The following is a 16,819-nucleotide window of genomic DNA, read 5'->3' on the forward strand; positions in this document are numbered from 1 at the left end:
CAAAATTCACTCACAACTAACTCAATTATGCATTATTTTCAAGAGAAACGTCTTAGGTAATTCAATTTAACGACGAGTCCAATGCTACAGGAAGGGACTGAACATCTCAGATGAAATTTATCATAAATTTTCTAAAATAATGATTATCTTTACATATCATTGACTAAAAAGATCTTTGACTGTTTCAAGGCAATGGTTTATGCAGGAACATGCCAATAGTAACACAGTTGCTGCTTGTGTTTGCTAGCCCGTTTACTCTTTTAGACTACTGTAAAATATCGGCGCAACAACTAAATTGTGAGCATTTCAAAAGATAAATTCCCCCATAGAAAATTAAGACAAATCTCATAATACAAAACCCAAATGAAAAGTCTTGCATGTATGGGGAAAGGACTCCGCTCATCGCGGTGTGTTTGATGGAGCCTCTTCTGTAGGATGATCAGGTGCTGAAACAGATGAAGCGCGTGCAATTGTGTTTTCATGTACATCGACCACATGTTCATGATCCAAGACGGAGAAGCTTCTCCTGCAAAGCGTGCTGGCTCTGAAAGGAGTCGTTCCCATAGTCGAAGGGCTGCCTGTTAAATTTGCCGGAGTGAATGAACTATTTTTGTGGCTAATTTGGGACACTCTTGTCTCGGAAGATGAGGCTGGACACTCTTTCTGGTCGACATACACTATGAATGATTTCATTGCCCTCTTCAATGTCTCCCCTGTTGATGGATCACCCACCTCACTATTATTGTTATCCTTCACATTAGGCTCCCTCATATAATTCCAGAGAAGCAAGGAAAAGAATATAGTGAGAGCTACCAATGACACCGATCCAGTGATCAAGTAGAGACCCCAGAAACAGTTAATGTCCAAACTATTGGAACTTAGTGAATCTGTGCAGGCAGTGTTATTTAACCACTTGGTTTGAATCTTTTGCATTTCTTTGTCCTCTGAAAGAGACAGAACAGCTCTGGAAATATCAGAGACGAGGGGAGAGCCCTTGGGAAATACCTGTGCAAAAGTGTTGATCGTGAGAGACTAGCCATATATAGAAGAAGTCATTTATGCATTGGAATTCAGACAAATTATTGAATATCTGAAGCAACTTACAAAGCCGAAACCCCCAGTCCTGTAGATAGGTCCAACCATTGTATATCCGCATTGTGAAGCCAGAAGAATGCGGATATAGGGAATCTCGTCGAAAATGGCAGCAAATGTGAGGTTTGAAAGAGCCTCTCTAGCTTCCTCTGCTGATGAATATGTTCCAAGACTTTTGTTAGCTATTTGCAACTGCTCTCGTAGGTATTCACCTACAAAAGAACCTTCCTGATACCCTACTCGTGCTCCACTAGCGCGGAGAGATTCAACATCTTTAACAGTAGGATTCAACTTTTGTACTGTGAGAATAGACGTCAAACTGGCCGTATAGCTTGATGTTAGAATCAGAACTACGAATAGCCAGATTACAAGCACCAATCGAGACAAACTGCTCACTAAATTCTCCCCTGCAGTACAGTATCATATAAAGAGAGAAAACATCATATAAAGCCATGTAAATGGTGACATTCTACTTTTTTATTTTCCAAACCAGAGAACAAAACAAAGCAATTCAAAAGGGAAGGAGAATCTCATACTGTGAGAGAAAACTAGCGTCGAGAAAGAAAACCTGGCGAATGGAAAAGAAGAAAAGTCAGCTTATTGGAGACTTTAAACGCCATGAACATAAATATAGCAGTGCGCAGATCATGCATATAAGTATTAAGAGTAAATTATGGTCAGAGAATACCAGAGTAGAGTCACCACTTGGTCACTGGGTTTTCCTCTGAACTCAGGATTTACCTTATGCTCGAATAGCCATATTACGCATCCTGTGAATATGAAAAATGCTCCTATTGTGCACCACATGCCTGTTGTAAAAGGCAGCATGAACGCCCAAGCCTTATATGCTTCGTCCGCCTTGACGGGAACTACCATTACAAGACCTGATTCCGTGAATGGTTGCGTGAAATCGACATAATTACTTTGGTTAGAAAATATTGTGATATCGCCCACAGCTGCATCAAATTTATGTCAACCAATCTTGAAATCAATATCTATAGGAGCCGAATTGTTGATAATCATAAGAATTAGAAATCTAATAATTCAACGGGCTAGAGAAGGTACCTTGAGATGAACTTGAAAGACAAGGTCATCATAGGAGTGTGTATGGTTCTCCTCGCCATAGGGAATGAGATCATAAGCTAATGCATAATCCAGTCTGTTCATAACCGCTTCAAATACGTCTATACAGAAACCAGTGACGTTGCTCTGATTACGGCCACTGTCAAATGAAACTATGACAAATTCAGTGAATTCATGTTTTATGGGAACTCCAATTTTCAATCTCCTACCACTAGTTGGCTGTTCCCAACCACGAGGCACTTCTGCAAATCCACCGGTCCAAATGACACTTTTAAGATCGTCGATAGTATTATTGTGGCTTGACGGCGATGATGAACCAGAGGGAAGTTGTTTACAGAGCCAAGTTTCATTACTCCAATACCCAAAAACATTGTAGCTTTTACCCATCACATTGGCTATCTCATAAGTAGAACCCACAATTTCTCCATCTTTGAGCTGAACAACTCCGCTCACACCACTAAATTCTGCCTTGAGGAGCTCTGTCAATAACTATGGTCCTTCCTGCAAGACCTTTAGTTTGTGTAAAACTTGGGGAAGAACTTATGGGCTTGATAAAATTAAAACTTGTGTTTCCTAGATTCCCAATTTCCCGACCTATCATCCAGATGGCATTGTATGCAAATGAGCCGTAAATATTTAGTTCGGCCTTTTCTTCATGAGGGTATTCGAGTCTAAATTGGCTTTTCCACCTTCCACGGAAATCTGCGAGCTTCTTGGAATTTTGGATATAAGTTTTGACTCCTAGGAGACCTTGCATGTATTCCATGGAAGAAGGATTTAAAATAACATCCCAAGGCTGGTAAATTCATCTGTGGTTATCTAGACATAACCACTATCCATCATTCCTATTTGATGGGCTTTCATAAATAATTTTGAAGCAATATCGACAGACTGCATATAGACAACGAAAATTCTCGATTCCTTTGTCATTAATTTGTATAGCTCCTCTTCTATAACTACATGATTAGTACTTAACAGTATCGTTGTTCTATATTCTAATTCGGACCCAACATCCCTAAGAGCATCACTTAATGAGGCAACTGCACTCGTACTAAATTCATCATCGGAATAAATAGCTGCTACATTTTTGTTGGGAATTTTCTGGTAAATTTGAAAAAAAAATCACTGAATAGAGAGTAATACTCTGTTTTTGCCACAGGATCTTTAACATAGGGAAGCAAAAAAAATTTCTCCCGAGAACAGAGCTTCAGCAACACAGAGAAAAACACTTTGTATTCATTAATAAACTTCCTGATACATATTTCTTCATCTCTTAGAGGGATTCACCAGGAACTTAAAAAAAACTACTTTGTCTCTTCAGAAAAATTTTACACTGCTATGTGTAAATTTTTCTTTACATTTACTGCAAAAAAAAATCTTCCTTTTTCATTTACTCTGCTGCATACTGCGTATTGCATTACGCATTACATATTCAAAAAAAAAAAAAACATTCATTCGCACTACTGCGAGCTTCACATTGCATATGCAATAACCAAAAAAAATTACATTTAACCTGCTGAAAAATTCTCCCCTTTTCTTCTTCTTCGCATTGCTGTGCGTTTGTTCCAATTTTTTCACAAAAAACATGAAACAAAACATAACATATGTTTTTACTTGTGCCGTAAAAACTAGAACTACACCCGTAAATAAAAAACATTAAAATTAAAAACATTTACCTATGCCCATACTTCCTGTGAATAAAAACTTAAAGACTTTACTAAAACTTACCTATCGTAATAAATTCATTTATTACTTCATGGCAGTAAATTAAATTTTTGTCCTTCACCTCTGGTTCGAGCTGCTGCCCTGTCGCACGGCAAAATCTTTTGGGACAAACAGCAGTGAAGTACCATGAGCTATCAACCGTTGATCTTGCCCTCATTGATCGAACGGCTGACGACAATATCGGGAGGCCCTTCCATGCTGAACTTTACCGTCCGGGGAATGGGTGGTTTTGAAAAGTCAGCTCAGACACGTGGCAGCTAGTCGGTGTGTTCGGAGCCTCCCGGGGAAAAACAACTTTTGGCAAAAGGCGGTGCGATATAAAACTGCCTGGTTTCTGGAATTAATACGCGCAGTTGAAATTATTAATATTTCAACACTCCCCTTTAATTTCAACTGCTGGGTTATCAGTCATACCCAGACATTTCCTCAAAAATTCAAAACTTTTCTGTCCCAATGGTTTGGTCAGAATGTCTGCAACCTGCTCCTGAGTCCTGCAATGTTTTAAAACAATTTCTTCATTGTTCACCAATTCCCTGATGTAATGAAACCTTGTGTCAATGTGTTTCGTTCTCTTATGAAACACTGCATTCTTGGATAATGCAATAGCTGAGCTATTGTCACAAAAAATCACTGTTCCTTTTGCCTGCTCTTGGCCTAAGCTCCTTAACATTCTTCTCATCCAAACTGCTTGACATGCTACTACTGTAGCTGCCACATATTCTGCCTCTGCTGTAGACAATGCTACAATAGGCTGTTTCTTAGAAGCCCATGAAATGGCTCCTAAACCCATGTGAAAAACATAGCCAGATGTGCTTTTCTGATCATCTACACTTCCAGCCCAATCACTATCAGTGTATCCAATTAAATCTGAACATTCTGAGACAGTATATAAAATACCAAACCTTTTAGTACCTTTAACATACCTCAGAATTCTTTTTGCTGCCTGCCAATGTGCTTCTTTTGGCCTCTCCATGAATCTGGAAATTAAACTAACAGCAAACATTATATCTGGCGTAGTTGCAGTCAAATACATTAGGCTGCCAACTATGCTCCTATACAAGCTAGGATCAAAATCCTTGTTGTTGTCCTCTTTGCTGAGTTTTAATCCCATCACTGTTTAAGTGATTGCTGCCTTGCACTCTTGCATATTAAATCTTTCCAACACTTCATTAACATATTTTGCCTGTGAGATAAAAATCCCATTTTCATTTTGATCTACTTCTATTCCTAAGAAGTATCTCAGCAAATCCATGTCAGTGATTTCAAATTCTTCTTCCATGACTGTTTTGAAATTTTCAATGAGGTAGTCATCATTACCTATAAAAATAACATCATCAACATATAACACAACAATTAGCATTTTACCATCCTTTTCTTTCATGTAGAGGGTGGGTTCTCCCTCACATTTTTCAAATCCATTGTCCAGTAGATAGGAATATATCCTACTGTACCACGCTCTTGGCGCTTGCTTCAGCCCATAAAGAGCTTTCTTCAATCTGCATACTTTGTGCTCTTGGCCTTTCTTTTCATAGCCTAGAGGTTGTTCAATGTAGACCTCTTCCTTTAACACTCCATTCAGGAATGTTGACTTCACGTCCATTTGGTAAACTTTCCATTTGTTTTGTGCCGCTATGGACAACACTGCTCTCACTGTTTCCATTCTTGCAACCGGTGCGAAAGTTTCCTCATAGTCTCTCCCATACTGCTGCTTATATCCTTTGACAACCAGTCTTGCTTTGTGTCTTTCTATTTTGCCTTCAGCATTGCTCTTGGTCTTGTAGACCCATTTAACTCCAATGACTTCTTTTCCTTTTGGTAGTTCAACCAAATCCCATGTCTTGTTTCTTTCTATGGCATTGATCTCCTCATCCATAGCTTCTATCCATTTCTTATCCTTAATTGCCTCTTCGAAATGAACAGGGTCATCAACATGAAAATATAATGCAAACAAAGAATTCATACCTTCATTATAAATGTCACTTAAATTTCTGAATTTCTTACCTCTTTCATTTGGTGTGCAAGTGCTTGAAGAAGCACTTGAATTTCCTCCTTGTAGTGTGCTTGTAGAAGCACTTTCATTTCTCCTCAAGGGTGTCCCTTGCTGTCATTGTGTTGGCGTTGTTGTTTGGGGATGTATTTCAGCCATCTCCTCATCATCTTCATCATGAAACAAACAGTTTTTAACATTCACTGTTTTCTCTATGCTTCCATCCCAAGCTTCCTCCTCAATGAATTGAACATCTCTGCTCACAAAAAACTTCTTGGTGGATGGGATATACAACCTATAAGCTTTGGATTCCTCACTGTATCCAATGAAAATACATTTCTCTCCTTTGCTGTCCAACTTCTTCCTTAGCTGATCTGGAATGTGTGCATAGGCCACACATCCAAAAACTTTCATGTGGGTGACTCCTTGCTTTCTCCCACTCCATGCTTCTTCCAGCACTCTATTCATGACTGCTTTTGTTGGGCATCTATTCAAAATATATACTGCACAGTGTACAGCTTCAGCCCAATAATCATTTGGCAAATGCTTTGCCTTTAGCATACTCCTCGCCATGTCCATGATGGTCCTATTCTTTCTTTCAGCTACTCCATTTTGCTGCGGAGTGTACCTTGTGGTGAACTGTTTGTGTATTCCATTTTCTCTACAAAACCGTAGGAATTCCTTGGAGATATACTCAACTCCTCTATTAGTTCTCAGAACTTTGATATGCATCTCGCTTTGGTTTTCTACAAGTGCTTTGAAATTGCGAAATTTTCCAAACACTTCACTTTTGTTCTTCAGGAAATAAACGCTTGTCTTTCTGGTGAAATCATCAATGAATGTTAGAAAATATTGGCTGCCTGCTAATGATAGGGTTTGCATCGGTCCACATAAATCTGAGTGGACAATCTCTAAGGGTGCCTTTGCCCTTATGCTTTTCCCTGATGGAAAACTTTCTTTGTGTTGTTTCTCCAAGATGCAACCTTCACAAAGGTTGTCTGGTTTCTCTATCAATGGTAATCCTCTTAACATTCCTTTTCTACACAACAAGTTAAGACCCCCAAAGTTGAGATGTCCAAATCTCAAGTGCCACAACCAATTTTCATCCTTTGGTACGCTTTGGAAAGCCTCTTGGGTAACTGCTGCAATTTCAACTCCATCTTTTAAAACTGCTTTTATCCTGAGAGGGAACATCCTGTTCCTTGTCATCTTCACTTCAGCAATACATCGTTTGCTGGGTTTTCTATCCATGATGGTGCATACATCATTCTCAAAGAAAACATTGTAACCCTTTTGAACAAGTTGTCCAATACTTAAGAGGTTACACTTCATTCTAGGAACATAATAGACATCTGCTATGGTTTTCTTTTCACTTTTCATTGTAAATATTTTTACTTCTCCTTTTCCCATAACAGAAATTTTACTATCAGTCCCAAGTGTGACTTGTGACTTCACATTCTGATCTAGAGCAGAAAACATGGCTATGTTTCCTGTCATATGGTTGCTGCAACCGGAGTCTAGAAAGAATATATCATCACTATTTGTTTCAGCCATATTACAAGCTAAAAGCACATTATCTTGGCTGATATTTTCTCTAGTGATATTTGCACTAGATCTATTATTCATATCATGCTGCTTCTTCCTACATTCATTGGCATAATGCCCATATTTTTTACAGTAATAACATTGGACATTGGATTTTTCATACCTTTGTCCTTGAGCATGATGTTTTCCACTTTGTTGGCTGCTACATTGGCCTTGGTTCTGATTTGGATTGCTGCTTCTTCCTTGAGCATTTGCTGGACTGTTTCTTCCACCTCTGTTTTGGTTTCTGCCTCTTCCTCTCTTGCTTCCTCTGCCTTGACCTCTTCCTCTTCCAAAGAACATCTGGGTCTTGAAGGCTTGTTCTAGAGATGAGTTTTCATTTCTACTCAACCTCTGCTCATGTGTTATTAGTGATGCATGTAGCTCATCAACTGAAAAGTTTGTGAGATCCTTTGTCTCTTCCATGGTAGTAACAATCACATCGAACTTTGAGGGTAGGACCTTCAACAGTTTCTTCACAATCCTCCTTTCTTCAAGAACTTCTCCATGAGTCCTTATTTGTGTGACCAAACCAATCACATGTGTGAAGAATGAGTCAATATTGTCTGACTACTTCATACACAGATTCTCAAAATCTCTCCTTAGCAACTGTAGTTTTGCTGTCTTCACTTTCTCCATGCCTTGATAGGCTGCCTTGAGAGTTTGCCATGCTGCTTTGGATTTCTTGGCTGCTGCTATCCTTGGAAACACACTCTCATGCACTGCTTGATATAAAAATACAAGGGATTTTGAATCCTTCTTCTTATTGCTCTTCAACAGATCTTTCTCTGCGTGAGTTAATCTATTAAACTCATCTTCATCTCTTGGTTCTTCAAACCCATATTCAACAAGTTCCCATAAATCTTGTGAGGCAAACAGGGCTCTCATGGTTATTGCCCAATAGTCATAGTTTTTCCCATTAAATTGTGGGAGCTGAGTATTAAAGATACCCATGTTAGTGCTGGTGCTGGAGCCAGCCATTCCTTGCACTCTCAGCTACGCTTCAAATATTTGATTGTGTATTTAAAAATCACTGAGTGTCTTCAACAACAACACAAAAAAACTTTGAGAAATACCTAGACCCTTTCTTGACTGAGTCTTCACTTTGCTGGAGAAGCTGCTGCAGCAAAAGGAAGCTTCCTTCAGCTTCTTTGACACCTTCAAAGAGCCTGGACAAGATTTGATACCATTGTTGGGAATTTTCTGGTAAATTTCAAAACAAAATCACTGAACAGAGAGTAATACTCTATTTTTGCCACAAGATCTTTAACACAGGGAAGCAAAAAAAATTTCTCTAGAGAACAGAGCTTCAGCAACACACATAAAAACACTTTGTATTCATTAATAAACTTCCTAATACATATTTCTTCCTCTCTCAGAGGGATTCACCAAGAACTTAAAAAAAATTACTCTGTCTCTTCAAGAAAATTTTACACTGCTATGTGTAAATTTTTCTTTACATTTACTGCAATAAAAATCTTCATTTTTCATTTACTCTGCTGCACACTGCGTATTGCATTACGCATTAAATATTCAACAAAAAAAACATTCATTCGCACTACCGCGAGCTTCACATTGCATATGCAAAAAATTACATTTAACCTTCTGAAAAATTCTCCCTTTTTCTTCTTCTTCGTACTGTTGTGTGTTTGTTCCAATTTTTTCAAAAAAACATGAAACAAAACATAACATATGTTTTTACTTGTGCCGTAAAAACTAGAACTACACCCGTAAATAAAAAACATTAAAATTAAAAACATTTACCTATGCCCATGCTTCCCGTGAATAAAAACTTAAAGACTTTACTAAAATTTACGTATCGTAATAAATTCATTTATTACTTCTTAGCAGTAAATTAAATTTTTGTCCTTCACCTCTGGTTTATTAGAGTGGATATAAAACTGCTTGCTTTCCGGAATTAAAACACGCTAATATCTCAACATTTTCTCCACCCATAGGCCTGAACTAAGGCTGCAGTGGGTTGCATTTGCAAGGCATCACTATGTGCCATGCGAACGAAATACCGAAATTTGTGGTTGGAGAGCAAGGAACTAGTAACAGAGAAGGAAACAATTGGGACTTTAGCTGCGTCTCCCAGATGTAATATGAATTCTGCAACATCCGACGCCTGTGGCCCAATTATTGCAACCACTTCTTTTTCCAACAGATCAAGAGCTGATTTTGCAAAGCATAAATTATAATTAATATCAAACTGGCTAGAAAGGACATCATGGAATAAATTAAAGAAATAACTAAGCAAATGACATTGTAGATTAACTTAGGTGAATTTTGAAACTATTAGTTTTCTCTTGACCTTCTGTACTGATTATATCTTTTGAATCCACCTATCTTCTCATGGCAGTGGGGTCTCTCGCACCGAGAGAGAATCATTCATTCATTATAAAAAAAATGAATATGAAAGAGGAAACAATCTCACAAACAGGGTGGTTTTCTATCCATATATAGAAAATATAACCTAAGAATGCATATGAAAGAGGAAACAATCTCACAAACAGGGCGGTTTTCTATCCATATATAGAAAATACAACCTACGATTGAGAATAGAACATCGAACACATTTAAATTACCCACAGAAGCAGACTGAATAGCATCACCACGCGTGTCACGGAAGGCGAGCAATATTTCCTATGCTATTGGGTATTCAATGCGGTTTAAGAGTACTATGATGGGGCCAGCAATCGCTTAGAAACTTCACCATACATGCATGGGCATGTAACGGGACAACTCTCGCGCCGGGAAAGGACTCCAGCGTTACCGGAAAATACTGACGCCACATGCAGGACCTCCAATGTCAGACGAAGTGGATGGGCAGGACAAATTGGGCGCGCGCTGAACAGTGGATCGATTTGAAATTTGAATTTCTCTGCATTCATTGTGAAAATTTACAATGTATCTGCTTTTCTCATTCTCGTTCTCATTCTCAGACAGAGGGCACCAGAAAAAGCAAAACGATTCATCTGTAGTTGCTCTATGCCTTGGTCCTCATACTGTTCACATATATTTTTCTTGATATTTATGTGAACCACATGCACATATTTGGCTTTCTTGGCATTGAGTTTTGCATTTCTGTGGCTTGCAAACGCCCAGGCTTAACTGTGCAAGTGTTTAAGCATAATGAATGGGAAACCATGGCCAGAAACAGCAGCGAGTTGTGCGGCACGAGAGAAGGATTCTTGGACAAAGATGAAGATCAGGTTGAGAATCCATGGCGGCAGATGATGTGGATAGGAGGCAGCTGCCTGCCCTCTAAAAGGTCATCTCACTGAGAAGCTCGATGATCGCAACAATTTCCGCAGAGGTTTCACCCTCCGATTTTCCAACGATGTGCAGGACAAAACGCACATCTTGTCGTGGCTTCTGCCTTCCAAGGCGATCGATCTCCATCGCAGATAGCGACGGGTTCTGCTGGATCTGGTTGCTAATGCATTCAGCACCAGCCTAGCCTGGTTTCTTCGCATGTACCCCTTCGATTTCATTGACATTCACGCCTTCGAAGTCGATTCCAAGCTCCTGCAAAAGCCGAGCCTGCTTGGTTTTGACGAAGAGTAACGTGGCACAGACGAATCCCTCCTCCCTCACTGTAAAGGCCACTCCCCAACCTCCGCACCAGCTGCACTACAGCTTTGTGTCAGACTGAGATGATAAAGCCAGCAATGTCATAAATATAACGAGGTTTATGAAAGGGGAGCTGCAATTGAAAGCGACTGATACGGTGGTTGTAAAGATGGACATCGAGGGAAGCGAGTGGCTGATTCTGAGGTGATGGCTCAGCGATCCAAAGATGCCTCTCATTGTGGACGAGCTCTTTTTGGAGGTTTACTACAATCACCCATCCATGTGGAACTACTTGGTAAGATCACCAAGCAAAATGTGAAAAAAGCTTCTTTGGAGATCTCAAATGGCATGGCTTCTATGCCCACTTTTGGCCCTAACTCATTAACCTACCTCACGCCCTCCTTTCATGTTCACCGCTGTTGCTCTCTTTCCACTGACCATCTGCCATCTCTGATCATCAAAAGAAAGGAACAAGACATAATCACATGGAATTACTGGCCTGTTTTATTCTTGGAGGGATCTTATTTAGCTTTCTCTTTCGCTTTTATTTATATTTTTGCAGTTAGACACAGGTTGACAATCATGCTAGAAAAGTGTTGGGCGTTTTGAATTGATAGAGCCCGTCTGCTTTTTATGATACTTTGTAAAGTAGAAAGTATGGATAAGTTTGATTTAAGAAAAGTTATGAGTTGATAGTTGAACATCCTTCAAACGACACTGTAAATTTGGAGTTCACCAAGAATTGCAGCGTTTGGCTTATGGAATCTCTGACCAATTTAAAAGAAATTGTATTTTGATTAGAGATAACAGTTGAACGTATTTAAAATAGATTATTATGGATAAGTAGTAAGAGAAACGGTTTAGCTTATGAAGGCTTAAGCAAATTAAAACAGAGGGTAATCGATAATAAAAAAGAGAGAAATGATGATCATTTAAAGTCGTATATAGAGATGTTGTATTTGATATGTATTTAATATTAAATTTTAATTATAAAATGGGTTTATAATTTTTATTTTTAATTATATATTAAGATAAAAGTGGAAGAAGATAAATCAGCTAAAATAAAAATAAGACCAAAAAACAATTATGTGAGAGGGTGAAAACAATATAAATTAGATTAAAATATTATAATTATTTAAAAAATAAAATAAAAAATAAGATGTAATATTTAAAAAATATAAGTGAATTTTTTTTATTATTAAGTTGTTGATTTTGAATTAAAAGAATAATGAAGAAGAAATAACATCTTATTATTGGTCTTCTAAAAAATATTTTTAGTTTAAAATTAAATATATATATTAGGAATTTAAACACTAAGCATTTACATGTATAAATTTGAAAATATATTGATTTTGACAAAATGTCATTTTCATTTACATATACAAATTTGGAAATATCTTGATTTTGACAAAGTGTCATTTTTCTAAGATTCATGAAACTTCCATTGTATAGAGCATCTCATTTAAGGATCATTCCTATCACATAGTTTCTCATTTCCTAAGATGACTCTATAGCATCTTAAGATGACCCTATAACATTTTGAATTTCTTGGTTGAAGAGAAATCCAAATTATTCTTCCAAGATAACTATGATAATACATTCTTCGAGCTATTTGTTAGGATATTTGTGATGATCTTATAAATTGAGTAATTAAGAAATTAGTTTATAGTCCTCGAAAGATTTCAAAAGATTTTTCTTTAGAATTAGGGCTTTAAATGTCACATTTAGGGTTTTTGGATTCTTTAATTAACTCTCAACAAATTAGTCTCCAATAAAATTTTATAGAAACCCATATAAAATTCCATTATCTTTTCTTCACCCTCAAGAAATCCTCTTCCAACATGTGATAGACACCGCAATAAATTTCATTGTCGAAGTGTGTTTGAAGAAAAACCTTTGCCTCTTTCTTTAACTCCCAACAAATCCTCATCAAACATGTTATAGAAACCCAAATAAAATTCCATCACCTTTCCTTACCCCTCAACAAATCCTCTTCCAAGATATTATAGAAACCCAAATAAAATTCCATCATCTTTCCTTACCCCTCAACTAATCCTCTTCCAATATGTTATAGAAACTTAAAGAAAATTCCATTATCTTTTCCAAATAAAATTCCATCATTTTTCCTTACCCCCCAACGAATCCTCTTCTAACATGTTATAGAAACCCAAATCAACTTACATTAGAAACCCAAACAAACTAACATTATCTTTCCTTAACCGTTAACACATCTTCCTCTAATCAGGGGCTATGTGTAAGTATGTCCAAGCTTAATTTGGAGTTGACACGTGTCCCTCTTAAAATAAAAATAAAATATTCTCTAAATAGAAAAACAATGCTGGCTATAACCAACATAGACCAACACACATTAAAATGGTTTTTGTTTGTTATTAATATATTTCTAATTCTAAGTGAATAGTAATTCATAAAATTCACAAAATATCTTCATTTTATAGCCAATGTGAAACAAAGTGCTAAAAATTTCTCTTATGTGATTTCTACCGAAAGACTTTGCTTAATTTATTATGGATCAGAGAAGCCTGAATACAGATATTAATATATTTTTAAGTATACCTGAATATTAATTCATATTAAAATATTTTATTAGTAACTCACATTAGATATTTATTATACACAACATTAAAATATTTTTTTTAACATTATATATATATATATATATATATATATATATATATATATATATATATATATATATATATATGAAATTTTAACCTTTGTTATTGGGTTCTCAAGTTTTGACAACCAATGGTATTTGAAACTTCATATATATCTGTATACGAAAAAAAAAATGTTAAAAGAATATACTTTACTATTGTATATAATAAAATATCCAATGTGAATTATGAAAATAATATTTTAATATGAATTAATATTGAACTATACTTAAAAATAAAAAGTTTGAAGTGGTATGGTGTTAGTATTTTACAGTTTAGTGTGTGTGTATATATATATATATATATATATATATATATATATATATATATATATTCAAATCCAACAAAGATTTTTTGGACATACAAGTTTAAGTTATGTAATCTCTATAGCATTCAAAAATACAATTAGACAATGAAATGCTACACATTATTTTTGCATTCTAAAATAAGTTTGCACCTGAAGAAATTTAACCCCTCTCAGCTCATGTTAGATTCATACTTAAGATAGATCTATGCTACTAAAATACATGTTATAGATACCCAAATAAAATTCCATTATCTTTCCTTAACCCTCAACAAATCCTCCTCCAACATGTTGTAGATACTAAAGTAAAATTCCATTGTCCAATTATATCCAAAACAAGACTTTTGATTGTCCAATTGTATCAGAAGCAAGACTTTTGGCTTTTTGAATAAGCACTTCACTAATTTTATTTTATTTTGGATATTTCAGCTTATTGCCTCAATGGGTGCATCATAATGAAAAGGTAAGTGGCTAGGTTGAGAGTTTAACATCACACTTCATGTTTAGATTTATACAAATCTTGATGCAATGTAAGCTATATAAATTTTTGGAGTGCTAGAAATTACAATGCCCTAATTTTATTGAACAAAGTTGATTGTGCTATAACAATATGACCCTATAATAATATATAAGGGCAAAATATATTATGATGCGATAAGGGCTTGGAACCAAGGATGGATCTAGAAGGTTTGAATTCTAGTTAATTCGACCATGCATTCTAGTTACTCAAATGAAAAAAAATAAATAGCTTTAAGCTAGTTCTTTGGTAAGGAATTTTTAATTGATTGAACATTTTAAATGTCTATTCTCTCTTATTTTGAAATGAACAATCCAACAATGCTCATGTCATAAAACAAAGACAATATTGATTCATAATTTACTACAAACATATATGGAAGATGTTTAAACCCCACAAAAAAAAAGAAAAAAAAAAAGATTATGTAAAATAACAAAGGTAGATACCAAAATACATGAGCAAGAAAAAAAGGAAAACTCACACTAGGAAAGTGTTCACCCATAATTGAAAATCATCAACAACTCCTTATAAATGAAATTTACTTTTCCACCAACATTATGAGCTATGCCCATATCAATGATGCCTAAATTGATTCCCATATTGGCTTTGACATTGCCAATGACAATCTTAGTACACCCTAACTCTCAACTTTTTGTTTGCTAGTTTTTGTGACTTGCATGACTAATCTATGGCTTGAGTAGCCACAACCTAGGGGCATCTAAGTCATCAAAATTACTAAGGGATCACACGTGGCTTGGGCCACACCAACTCTTAGCATGTATGGACTTTTGCCCACAGAGTTACAAACCAGTGACCTTACACCATCGAGTGCCTTAACATAGCATTGTGTCACTGTTTACTCTATGCCTAGTGGGATACCCTAGCTCTCAACTTTGGTTGTTTACTTTACCCTCAATAAAAAATAGTCCACAAATCCGTAGAAATTATCAAGGCCACAAAGTAACTTGTAAGAACATTAAGGGTTGCAACTACATTTTAAAGAATGAGCAAACAATTTGCAAGGAAAAATGAGAGCTTATATCCATTTTCAAATATGTCAATACATGGTTGATAGTGTTGGAAACAAAAATAACCCTAATGCAATTTCAAGTTATATCAAAATATCATTCTTGCATAAAGAAACATGTTCAATGATTTCTATCTTATGTTTTTTTACTCTTACAAGTTATCTTGGTCATTTAAGGATTTACATCCCATCAATATACTCTTCAAACAATGGCAAGAAAGAATTGATGAACTGTGGAGATCGATGAATGCTGCGTCCATGGAATATTTGTAACAAATAAAACTGCTATGTCCATGGAATATTTGTAACAAGCAAATCCACCTAAAGTGATCACTTCTTGTCGACTCAACCACGGAGTCTGACCTCGAGAATGCTGAAAGAATTGAACAAGTGACATCTCAATAACTATGGTTTAATAACAAGACTCAACCAATTAACCCTCAAGACTATATATATATATATATATATATATATATATATATATATATATATATATATATATATATATATATATATATATATATATATATATATAAACTTTTCAAAACTATATAAAAAATTAATGTAAAGAAAATAAACTAATAGCAAGCTTAAATAATTTTACTTCCAACAAATTAAAATTATGACAATGTCTAATAATTAAAAGAAAGACTTGAAAAAAGAGAGTTAATAATCATAATAATTGAGTTGTCTTATAATAGTTACTTGATACACCTAGTACCATGATATAGCCCATTCAAAATGATAATTTGTGTTACATGCCTTGAAGTCATGATTGTAACTTAATATACCTAGTACCATTAGTACCATGATAGGGCCCATTGCAAGTGTGATTCTTTATCCCTCCTAGAAATTCATTGGATAAAAACTTGAAGTCACTTGTTTTACCTACAATTTTTGAAATATCATAGTTCTCTCTTTATATACAATTGAGTCTGTATGAAGGTACAAAAATGCACACCTTTACTCTTATTATTCATAAATTTACACCCACACTTCATATACAAAAATATTGATCCGCTAACTTTGCACTTCCACCCAACCTTAAGCTACTTTTCTTGGCTTTAATTCGCATGTATGCATGCTCTCCTACCTGAAACTCTTTATAAGTGTTTTTTTTATCAACGTATGTTTTTTGCCTATCTTGGGCAACCTTCAGACTCTATCAAACTTTCTTCACTGTTTGTTCCATTTCCACAAGCATATCAAGCCCTAGGATTAACTTATCTTCAAGATTGTTCCAATTTGT

The 16,819-nt window shown here is 35.8% G+C and overlaps 1 protein-coding gene across 1 annotated transcript; it reads right to left on the minus strand.

The window, feature by feature from the left end:
• Positions 1–399: 399 nt before the first annotated feature.
• Positions 400–4,057, minus strand: LOC149139498 (glutamate receptor 3.2-like). Its single transcript, XM_089450743.1, has 5 exons — positions 3,904–4,057; positions 2,158–2,654; positions 1,902–2,058; positions 1,105–1,499; positions 400–1,005 (listed from the first exon to the last, which is right to left on the minus strand). Exons 1-5 carry the CDS (start codon positions 4,055–4,057, stop codon positions 400–402), a joined length of 1,809 nt encoding a protein of 602 aa, XP_089306869.1.
• Positions 4,058–16,819: the final 12,762 nt, after the last annotated feature.

Source organism: Pinus tabuliformis, chromosome X (genome assembly GCF_031772625.1).
Source record: "Pinus tabuliformis cultivar Carrire ecotype Pingquan chromosome X, CPIR1, whole genome shotgun sequence".
Lineage (NCBI taxonomy): Eukaryota > Viridiplantae > Streptophyta > Pinopsida > Pinales > Pinaceae > Pinus > Pinus tabuliformis.